The sequence below is a fragment of the Salmo trutta genome, chromosome 3, assembly GCF_901001165.1.
Source record: "Salmo trutta chromosome 3, fSalTru1.1, whole genome shotgun sequence".
Lineage (NCBI taxonomy): Eukaryota > Metazoa > Chordata > Actinopteri > Salmoniformes > Salmonidae > Salmo > Salmo trutta.
Window position 1 is genome coordinate 21446084 of NC_042959.1, and position 12043 is coordinate 21458126.

The following is a 12043-nucleotide window of genomic DNA, read 5'->3' on the forward strand; positions in this document are numbered from 1 at the left end:
TTGAATTCCCATCACTTGTTTCTCTCTATTGATTTACGCTTTGTTTTCCCATGTATTGTACAGTATGCTGGCACTTCATTTGTTTTTTTGTCTAACTTAATTTGATGCCGGTTTGATTATAACGGATAGTCATCCAAATTACAAATGAACTTCCTTTCATGGATAATTATCAAGCCGGACAAGCTATAGATCCTGCGTGTCAGCAAACCAATGGGTGTTGAGGGACTAAACGTAGCATACTGCAAAGTAGCACCCCCCCACTCCTACCCCCCTTTACCCTCAGAAAAGTCGTCAGGGCATGGACTCTCCTAGGTGCCGAAAGCGTTCCACAGGGATGCTGGCCCATGTTGACTCCAATGCTTCCCACAGTTGTATCAATTTGGCTGGATATCCTTTGGGTGGTGGACCATTCTTGATACACACGGGAAACTGTTGAGCGTGAAAAACCCAGCAGCTGTGCAGTTCTTGACACAAACCGGTGCGCCTGACACCTACTACCGTACCCCGTTCAAAGGCACAAAAATATTTTGTTTTGCCCATTCACCCTTTGAATGGCACACACACACAATCCATGTCTCAATTGTCTCAAGGCTTAAAAATCCTTATTTAACCTGTCTCCTCCCCTTCATCTACACTGATTGAAGTGTATTTAACAAGTGTCATCGATAAGGAATCATAGCTTTCACCTGGTCAGTGTATTGTTTTTATTTCCTTCTACTTCCTTCCTTAGAACATTCATAACAGACCACTGAATAATGCCGGTATATGTCATATCTCATTGCACGTTAATCAACATTAAGATTACAGACTTTACCTTAAGGTGACACACTAACTTTAAGGTGACATACTTTACCTTAATTAAGGAGAAACACTAACTTTAAGGTGACATACTTTAACTTAAGGTGGCACACTAACTTTAAGATGACATACTTTACCTTAATTAAGGTGACACACTAACTTTAAGGTGACATACTTTACCTTCAGGTGACACACTTCTTCAAGGAAAATAAAATAAAAGTGTAACAGGTCTCTTGTTGAGACCACGCTCAAATAAGATGCCCTGCTTGAGGAGGATTCTGATGAAGATGAAATAGTTTATACAATGTTTGACATTTCCTTTCTGTGTTTAGAGGAGAAATGGTGGAAATGAGTTTCAGTACTATTCCTTCAGAAGAGGTATGGAGAAGGGGAGATAGGGAGCCTACCTTGTGTGCCAAACTGACTAGCATTACCCATCTGTCAACCAAGGACAGTGGAATGACAGTGCTCTTATCTATAGCGAAGTAGTAATAGCAGCTGTAATTGACTTGAAATTGGGTTTGATGTTTTTAATCAAAACTGGACTTGAGTTGAATTGGTCGGCTATGAAGGGAGAGGGAATGGAACCGAATTGAATTAGTGGAATTGTCTATTAATTGTCTACTAATTTCATTTGATACATGTGTATTTTCATATCAAGCATTATTTGGTCAATTGAGGTGGGCTGGTTAAATAATAAATGTGAAGTTCATTCCAATTTTATGGACCAACTGTCATGACTTCTGCCGAAGTCGCTCCCTCTTCTTGTTCGGGCGGCGGTCGACGTCACCGGCCTTCTAGCCATCGCCGCTCCACCTTTCATTTCCATTTGTTTTGTCTTTGTCTTACACACCTGGTTTCAATTCCCCAATTACTTGTTCATTATTTAACCCTCTGTTCCCCCATGTTTGTTTGTGAGTAATTGTTTATTGTATTGTGGTCCGTATTGTGTGGCCTTGTATTTATACTACGTGTATTGTGAATTTATTGAGTAAATTGCTTTCATTACTCATATCTGCTGTCCTGCGCCTGACTCATCTCACCAGCTACACACAGACGCATTACACCAACTACTATTACTCAATTACCAATTCTTGTCAAATACTTCCCAAATACCCTGGGTATTATTAATCCACTATCAAAAACAAGTATTCCAACATGTGCTTTATGGCTATGGCTCTCATCTCTGGCAGGAGCAGTTGCTCGGTTTGAAACCTGGCACAGAAACCCATGATATGTTAGTGCAACCTGTAGTTGTATCACCCAGGCATCTGTTGTGTTTCATTAAAATGCTATTAACGCCAGAAGGATTTCTTCCACAGTCTGTGGGGCACTCTGTCACTGCACTTTTCACTGAGACTGCTGGGGTGGCTTGGTGCTGGGCTCTAATGAATACACTGCTGCCACTCTCCACTCTGTTGTGAACGTAGGGATGGCATGGGGTGGTGGGATGACGTGGCTATGGGTCAAGGAACAACAAACTGTGCAGACACCAAACATGATGCCCTAGATAAGCCCTTATGCCAGAACGCAACATTATTCAAAATGCAAGCATGCCTTGCAATCTCTGCGCTTATAGCACTGGTCTCTTTGATTGGTGAAGGGTGGTTTTGTAGACTTTGTAAAACAGGCCTACAACTGAAGTTGAGTTCATTTATAGTTGACTGGTTTTGACTGGTAGAGTAGGTAATCTTTATTGTCCTGGATGGGTAATGTTCTTTATAGCTGGTAGTCAATACAACTTGGTGGTAAGTATGTTTGCAAAAGTCAGAGCTCTTCACAGAGGAAGTAACCATGATGTCGTTTTCTCCATCTCCGCAAGGAAAGCGGCGGCGGAACTCGAGCTCCCCGCCCACCGGCGGATGACGGCAGCGCGGGAGAAGGGTCGTCGACCGCAGATGCGCGGGCCGGCCTTCATGTTCAACAACCGCACCACCAGCATGACCGCCGAGGAAGAGCGCTTTTTGGACGCGGCAGAGTACGGCAACATCCCTGTGGTCCGCAAGATGCTGGAGGACTCCACCACGCTCAATGTCAACTGCGTGGACTACATGGGCCAGAACGCATTGCAGCTGGCGGTGGGCAACGAGCACCTGGAGGTGACGGAACTGCTCCTGAGGAGGGATAACCTGGCGCGCATCGGTGATGCCCTGCTCCTGGCTATCTCCAAAGGCTACGTCAGGATAGTGGAAACCATCTTGGCCCATCCATCCTTCCAGGCCAGCGAGCGACTGACACGGAGTCCGTGCGAGCTGCAGGACGACGACTTCTACTCGTACGATGAGGATGGCACGCGCTTCTCGCCCGACATCACCCCCATCATTCTATCTGCGCACTGCCAGAAGTACGAGGTGGTGCACATGCTGCTGCTGAAGGGCGCGCGCATCGAGCGGCCGCACGACTACTTCTGCAAGTGTGTAGAATGTGCTGAGAAACAGGGCAAAGACGCTTTCAGCCACTCACGCTCACGCATCAATGCCTACCGGGGCCTGGCCAGCCCGGCTTACCTGTCACTGTCTAGCGAGGATCCAGTGCTCACCGCGTTGGAGCTCAGTAACGAACTGACCAAGTTGGCCAACATCGAGAAGGAGTTCAAGGTAGGACAATACTGCACTCAGGGCTGCAAACTTTCTGAAACTTTCCCAAATGCGCAAGTTTTTCAGAAATCTATTTCTGAATTCTTAGGTTTTCAGAAATCCTATGAATTTGGGGAAATTTCACAGAATTTTGCTAACCTTCTCCTACTCAGAAGCTAACTGCTTGCTGACTGTTGTTTTTTTCTGCATTTAGTTTTAAGGCGTAACCATGTTTGTTTTTCTTTATTTAGCTTGAAGCCGTAACCCTGTTTGTTTTTCTGCATTTAGTTTGAAGGTGTAATGTTTGATCGTTTTGAATGCTTTGGAATTCTGACATGGAATAGTACTAACTAAATTGAGGATTGTTATCAGGTAAAGTCGTGTACAATAGCAATCTGTTGATTCTGCTTAATTAACAACTCCATTAATTTCAGCCTCATGTTTTTATTTAAAACCGATGTTGTGTAATGTAATGAATCTTCAACCTGTATGTGTGTTATGCTGCTGTCGCCACCAGGATAAAAAGAGCCATAAAAAAGAGACCACGCAGCACAATTGCTTCTCCCTGGTAAATATGTTTAACTACATAAATTCATTGAGATACCTGCTAATGACTTGCTGTTACTTAAAGGGTCATCTGTCTTTTAGCATATCTGGCTGACTGTCAGATTGTGCATTATTATATATTTTTTATTTAACCAGGCAAGTCAGTTAAGAACAAATTCTTATTTACATAGGTGGCCTACCTCGGTCAAACCCGGACGACGCTGGGCCAATTGTGCACCTCCCTATGGGACTCCCAATCACAGCCGGCTGTTATACAGCCTGGATTCAAACCAGGGACTGTAGTGACAGCTCTTGCGCTGAGATGCAGTGCCTTAGACCGCTGCGCCACTTGGGACAACAGTTGCAGTTTAGCCACAGCCTGCAGATAAACATTGTGACAGATGTGAATTCCAGAGCTGTTAATGGGAGAGAGGGAAACCAGTGGGGTTTCAAAAAACAAACCTGCCCTCTCCTTTAATAGATTTTTGAATTTGTCTCATTTGAATTGATTGTAAAAATGAGTTCACTGAACTATATTGCCACAAAAGCTTGTTATTAAGTTACCCACATTTACTAGAGTGTTTCATGCTGTTAAACCTATGACACATTAACAACCATTTCGAGCTTGGTATGATGCAACAAGCTACACTGAATGTGTTTGTAAATGAACATTTTAGAAGAGGACGCTTGTTTGACCCTGTCTCATAAATCAAAACTTTCTCCTGCTGGGATTTTCAGGTTTGTCTGATACAAAACACTTAACACAGAAGAAACTGAAAAGCTATTTCCGTAGAGAACACATCACATAGCTCTCAATATGGGCCCTCATACAGGGCTTATTATGTTTTGTCCTTATACTTGTTTTCTTCAATCTGTTCTCTGAGTTGTCCTTTTGCCTCCTTCTGTGAGAGATGCAGTGAGATGATAGAAGTATATCGGAACATGTTCTAGTGAATGAAAGGCAGTAAATTGCTCACACGGTGCAATGCTTCACTTGAGAGTTGGATCACAATGTTCAGTTATGAGTGACTGAAAATGTAGGGTTTGGGCTTGTCAAACACAGTATTTAAAAGCATCTTTGAACAGATGGTTTATGACAATCCATCACAATTAGAAATAATAAAGCACTAGACATGAACAAAGTGACAGATGCATGCTGAGCAAAGTCTAGGTGTTCCTTGGAAATTAAATCCAGACTAAATACTCTCAGTATAAGGATAAACAACACATTTAAAAGCAAAAGATAAGCCTTTCACTTAATGCGTCTTTAATTGTGTTCTTAGAGCAAGGTTGAAACAACAATGTGAGTAAACGTGGTGACTGGAGTTATTCAATATGTAAGTATGACCATAGGTAAAAGGGACAGGCTTCAGCTTGGCAGTGTGCTATAAGGACAAAGTCAGCTGTGCCAAAAGAATTTCAGACTACTGTTTCATCATGTGACTGCATGCATTTCAAATGCATTGTCAATATGTATAACTGTTTATGTATCATTTGTGTAAACATATAATTTGGGTCCCCTAATTTGCAAAACTGCTTCTTCTTGATATTTGAATTATACCAATGAAACATGCATGGCCTCTTCATCCCTTGTAGACAAATAATATATTACATTCATGTTGGATTGCTTTCCAACAAGTAGAGTGATCTGAGCTAGGGATGGTTGACCATAAGTTCAATTAACAGCTTAAATAATACTGAGGCCAGTATCGTAAATATCAAATGTATACTTTCTATAAATAGGGAGAAAATGATATTAAATACTTTTATAATACTGTGCTGAATACAGTCAATCTTGTCACCTGGCAAGCACGGTCATTTTATCAAAACACTGAGATGTCTTTTCGCAAAGGACTAGACTAGTATTATGTAGGCCTATTTAAGGAATCCTGAAATTACTAATGTAACTGCTTCCATGAGAATAAAATTACGGATGCACTCAGATAACAATTCCATTACCTTACCTCCTCCTATAGTGACAGTAATCCTGTGAAAATAGGGCTGGGTTAAAATACATTTCACATTGTAGCATTAACACCACATTTCTATGAACGTTTTATTTTTTGGAGATTCATTTCCGAGCTATTGTAATCCTTATTCATTTTATTATCCTGCACAGTATTAAGATGTAAATTTATTTCAGATTTCCCTACTTAATAATACAATTGTATGTCATGTGGATATACAACCCTTTCTTGAGTTCAGCTAATGTCGAGATCATTACACACAGACGTCCCCATTGGGTCACCACTAATGTCGAGATCATTACACACAGATATCCCCATTGGGTCACCACTAATGTCGAGATCATTACACACAGATATCCCCATTGGGTCACCACTAATGTCGAGATCATTACACACAGATATCCCCATTGGGTCACCACTAATGTCGAGATCATTACACACAGATATCCCCATTGGGTCACCACTAATGTCGAGATCATTACACACAGATATCCCCATTGGGTCACCACTATTGGAGCCATTACTTATTCAGAAATGCTAAAAGTGTTTTCAGAGAAACATAAGTCTTTTTTTCTCACTATTACTGTATATCTTCTATAACATAATGTTTGCTGAAAAAACATCACTAAGTTTATATTCTGTTCGTGTCACGTTACCTTTGTAATTGAGATTTACGCTAACGAGTTTGCCTTTCCCTGTCTCCAGTAGCTGACTTGACTCTAACCTGTTTTTCTCTCTGTCCAGAATGACTATCGCAAGCTGTCTATGCAGTGTAAGGACTTTGTAGTGGGAGTGCTGGACCTCTGTCGGGACACAGAGGAAGTGGAAGCCATTTTGAATGGAGATGTTACTGCTGAGAAGGAGTCGGGGCAAGGCCTTCGCTCTCTCCTGAGCAGGGTCAAACTGGCCATCAAGTACGAGGTGAAAAAGGTAAGTAGCTAACAGTTTCCTTTATCTATCCTCAGGCCTAGACCTGTAGTTGACTTCTCAATACTTCAACAGGCATTAACTGTTCCCATGTAAACTCTCTCTGACTGGTGATCTCTTATTGGTTGAATGCTGAACATGTCCAGGGTGTCCTGTAGAAGTGAAGCAAACAAAAACCAGACCTGCATCCATACCTCTTCTACCCCTCTTCACTGGCCCTGCCTACAATATTCACCTGTGATCACCCCTTCCAACTCAACAGGGCTTCTTTTGTGACACTATCTACAGTATCCATCCATTTAGCATCAACATTTTGGCACTACACTTTTTGCAACAGTCAGACATTTTATTGCTTCAATGCTGCTTGCTTTAGTTTTTTTTGCCAAACGACTTTATGTTGTAGTGGAAACCACTGTGCTGCCAATCACATGTGTGTTATGTGCCAGTCAGACAGACAGCCAGCCAATCACATGTGTGTTATGTGCCAGTCAGACAGACAGCCAGCCAATCACATGTGTGTTATGTGCCAGTCAATCAGCCAGCCAGTCACATGTATGTTATATGCCAGTCAGCCAGTCACATGTATGGTATGTGCCAGTAAGCCAGCCAGCCAATCACATGTATATTATGTGCCAACCAGCCAGCCAGCCAATCCAGTCACATGTATGTTACGTGCCAGTCAGCCAGCCAGCCAATCACGTGTAGATTATGTGCCAGCCAGCTGAGCCAGTCACATGTATGTTATGTGCCAGCCAGCCAGTCAGTCAGTCAGCTTTTTAGTGCAGCAAAATTACCCTGAAATGGGGGCAGCCAGGCAAATGTATGCTGCCAGCCAGCCAGCAAACTTCTTAGTACAGTATTATTAATCATAGGACTGGGTGAGCTTTGCCTACTCTGTGGGATTTCCTGCGCTCAAGGTCGTCCTGTGATGTGATGTTAATCAAGCTAACAGTTAAATGGCATGGATAAAAGTGCTGCACTCCCTGCATAAAGGGGCCATCATACACTGCAATTTTAAAAGATTAGATTTTGACAATAACTAACTAATACCTCACTAAGGCCTTCTTCTTGCCATAATGTGTGAGGTTCATTGACGTATAAATGCATGATGGAATTGAAACCGACATTAACGTGATTGATTAATTGGCAGCCGTGGCCACAGTGGTAAAGGGTGTTGTCTCCTCCTCGACCATGGTAAAGGACGTTGTCTCCTCCACCATGGTAAAGGACATTGTCTCCTCTTCCACCTTGGTAAAGGACGTTGTCTCCTCCTCCACCATGGTAAAGGATGTTGTCTCCTCCTCCACCATGGTAAAGGACGTTGTCTCCTCCACCATGGTAAAGGATGTTGTCTCCTCCTCCACCATGGTAAAGTATGTTGTCTCCTCCTCCACCATGGTAAAGGATGTTGTCTCCTCCTCCACCATGGTAAAGGACGTTGTCTCCTCCACCATGGTAAAGGATGTTGTCTCCTCCTCCACCATGGTAAAGGATGTTGTCTCCTTGACCATGATAAAGGACGTTGTCTCCTCCAGCATGATAAAGGACGTTGTCTCCTCCACCATGGTAAAGATGTTGTCTCCTCCTCCACCATGGTAAGGACGTTGTCTCCTCCTCCACCATGCTAAAGGACGTTGTCTCCTCCTCCACCATGGTAAAGGATGTTGTCTCCTCCACCATGGTAAAGATGTTGTCTCCTACTCCACCATGGTAAAGGATGTTGTCTCCTCCACCATGGTAAAGGATGTTGTCTCCTCCACCATGGTAAAGGATGTTGTCTCCTCCACCATGGTAAAGGATGTTGTCTCCTCCACCATGGTAAAGGACGTTGTCTCCTCCTCCACCATGGTAAAGGATGTTGTCTCCTCCACCATGGTAAAGGACGTTGTCTCCTTGACCATGATAAAGGACGTTGTCTCCTCCACCATGGTAAAGGGCGTTGTCGTCTCCTCCACCATGGTAAAGGGCGTTGTCGTCTCCTCCACCATGGTAAAGGGCGTTGTCTCCTCCTCCACCATGGTAAAGGACGTTGTCTCCTCCTCCACCATGCTAAAGGACGTTGTCTCCTCCTCCACCATGCTAAAGGACGTTGTCTCCTCCTCCACCATGCTAAAGGGCGTTGTCTCCTCCTCCACCATGCTAAAGGGCGTTGTCTCCTCCTCCACCATGCTAAAGGATGTTGTCTCCTCCTCCACCATGGTAAAGGACGTTGTCTCCTCCTCCACCATGCTAAAGGACGTTGTCTCCTCCTCCACCATGCTAAAGGGCGTTGTCTCCTCCTCCACCATGGTAAAGGACGTTGTCTCCTCCTCCACCATGGTAAAGGACGTTGTCTCCTCCTCCACCATGGTAAAGGGTGATGTCTCCTCCTCCACCATGGTAAAGGACGTTGTCTCCTGCTCCACCATGGTAAAGGGTGTTCTCTCCTCCTCCACCATGGTAAAGGATGTTGTCTCCTCCTCCACCATGGTAAAGGACGTTGTCTCCTCCTCCACCATGGTAAAGGACGTTGTCTCCTGCTCCACCATGGTAAAGGGTGTTCTCTCCTCCTCCACCATGGTAAAGGGTGTTGTCTCCTCCTCCACCATGGTAAAGGACGGTCTCCTCCTCCACCTTGGTAAAGGGTGTTGTCTCCTCCTCCACCATGGTAAAGGGTGATGTCTCCTCCTCCACCATGGTAAAGGGTGTTGTTTCCTCTTCCACCATGGTAAAGGACGTTGTCTCCTCCTCCACCTTGGTAAAGGGCGTTGTCTCCTCCTCCACCTTGGTAAAGGACGGTCTCCTCCTCCACCTTGGTAAAGGGTGTTGTCTCCTCCTCCACCATGGTAAAGGGTGATGTCTCCTCCTCCACCATGGTAAAGGGTGTTGTTTCCTCTTCCACCATGGTAAAGGACGTTGTCTCCTCCTCCACCTTGGTAAAGGGCGTTGTCTCCTCCTCCACCTTGGTAAAGGGCGTTGTCTCCTCCTCCACCTTGGTAAAGGGCGTTGTCTCCTCCTCCACCATGGTAAAGGACGTTGTCTGCTCCTCCACCATGGTAAAGGACGTTGTCTCTTCCTCCACCATGGTAAAGGACGTTGTCTCTTCCTCCACCATGGTAAAGGGCGTTGTCTCCTCCTCCACCATGGTAAAGGATGTTGTCTCCTCCTCCACCATGGTAAAGGACGTTCTCTCCTCCTCCACCATGGTAAAGGACGTTCTCTCCTCCTCCACCTTGGTAAAGGGCGTTGTCTCCTCCTCCACCATGGTAAAGGACGTTCTCTCCTCCTCCACCATGGTAAAGGATGTTGTCTCCTTGCCACCGGGTGATGGTTCAGATGTCATGGTATGAAACTCAGAGGAGGCCTCAATCTGATTTGGCCCTGTACTGTTGTTTTAAGAAGAAGAAAAGGATAATAACACATTAATACGGTTGAGGGATTTTTTATATTATTGTTTTGTATCCTTTATTAAACCGGGGAAGTCCCATTGAGATTGACATTTACTTTTCAAGTAAACCTAGGGCCATATGGTTCAAGTGTCTCACAGTAAGAGTGCTGATCTAGGATCAGGCCCCCCTGTCCATGTGTCACGTCTACTCCTGCTCCTCCCCTCCGGCATAGACATTGCCGGAGTACTAACCACCGGTCCTGGGATTCATCATTACGCACACCTGGCATCCATCATTACTTGCAGATCATTATGATTCACACCTGTACTCCATTACCTTCATCATTACCTCCCCTTTATCTGTCTCTCCCTTACGTTTATTCCTCAGTCGGTATCGTACCTGTGCTTATGCTATATCGCCACTGTTACGCTGTCTTGTTTCATGTTTGTTGATTTATTAAACGTTCCACCTGCTTCTCGACTCACAGCGTCATCGTATCATGTAATCTTATTCAAAACTGACCGTGAATCAGCACTCCTACTCTTAAAGGCTTGGTACATAAGGGCCCTGGCCAAGAAAGCACCATTTATTAAAGACTTGCTCCAGAACTTTGGCAACTACTAAGTATTTTTAAACCTCACACTTTGAGCTGGATGTGTCAGTGTGTAGTTCATACATGCATAATATATGAGCAGAATTAATGTCTTCCCTAAATTAGCCACAAAATCCCTAGTTTAAAAGTGACTCTTTTTCTGGAAGCTGTGCTAAGCCATTTTCCCTACATTTTCCCCCACGTGGGCCAGCCCCGTAGCAATTTGAGTTCTAGCCAATGAGCTTCAGCTCCTTGCCATTTGAGTGACAGCTAGCAAGATGCACACACAGCTGAGCGAGTGAGCACAATCACGTGGTGCACATATCTGCACATACTCTACATGACCAAAAGAATGTAGACACCTGCTCGTCGAACATCTAATTCCAAAATCATGGACATTACTATGGAGGTGGTCCCCCCTTTGCTGCTAGAACAGCCTCCACTCTTCTGGGAAGGCTTTCCACTAGATGTTGGAACATTGCTGTGGGAACTTGCATCTATTCAGCCACCAGCATTAGCGAGGTCGAGCACTGATGTTGGGTGACTAGGCCTGGCTTGCAGTCGGCGTTCCAATTCATCCCATGGGGGTTGAGATGGGGTTGAGGTCAGGGCTCTCTGCAGGCCAGTCAAGTTCTTCCACACCGATCTCAACAAACCATTTCTGTATGGACCTCGCTTTGTGCAAGGGTCATTGTCATGCTGAAACAGGAAAGGGCCTTTCCCAACTGTTGCCACAAAGTTGGAAGCACAGAATCGTCTAAAATGTCATTCTATGCTGGAGCGTTAATATTTGTCTTTACTGGGACTAAGGGGCCTATCCCGAACCATGAAAAACAGCCCCAGACCATTAACTTTACAGTTAACTTAACTTTAACATTAACTTTACAGGCACTATGCATTGGGGCAGGTAGGGTTCTCCCGGGATCCGCCAAACCCAGATTTGTCCGTTGGACTGCTTGTTGGTGAAGCATCACTCTAGAGAATGCGTTTCCACTGCTCTAGAGTCCAATGGTGGTGAGCTTTACACCACTCCAGCCGATCCTTGGCATTGCGCATGTTGGTCCTAGACTTGTGTGCAGCTGCTCTGCAATGGAAACCCATTTCATGAAGCTCCCGACGCACACTTTTTGTGTTGACGTTGCTTCCAGAGGCAGGTTGGAACTTGGTAGTGAGTGTTTCAACTGAGGACAGAGGATTTTTATGGGGCACACACATCAGCACTCGATGGGTCCCATTCTGTGAGTTTGTGTGGCCTACAACTTCGCGACT

The 12043-nt window shown here is 44.7% G+C and overlaps 1 protein-coding gene across 1 annotated transcript in view; it reads left to right on the forward strand.

The window, feature by feature from the left end:
• Positions 1–12043, forward strand: part of LOC115170166 (short transient receptor potential channel 3) — a 52069-nt gene that overhangs the window by 9238 nt on the left and 30788 nt on the right. The window contains exons 2-4 of the mRNA XM_029726522.1: positions 2621–3395; positions 3892–3942; positions 6632–6817. Coding sequence (XP_029582382.1) covers positions 2621–3395; positions 3892–3942; positions 6632–6817 — 1012 coding nt within the window. The remainder of the gene's footprint in view (positions 1–2620; positions 3396–3891; positions 3943–6631; positions 6818–12043) is intronic.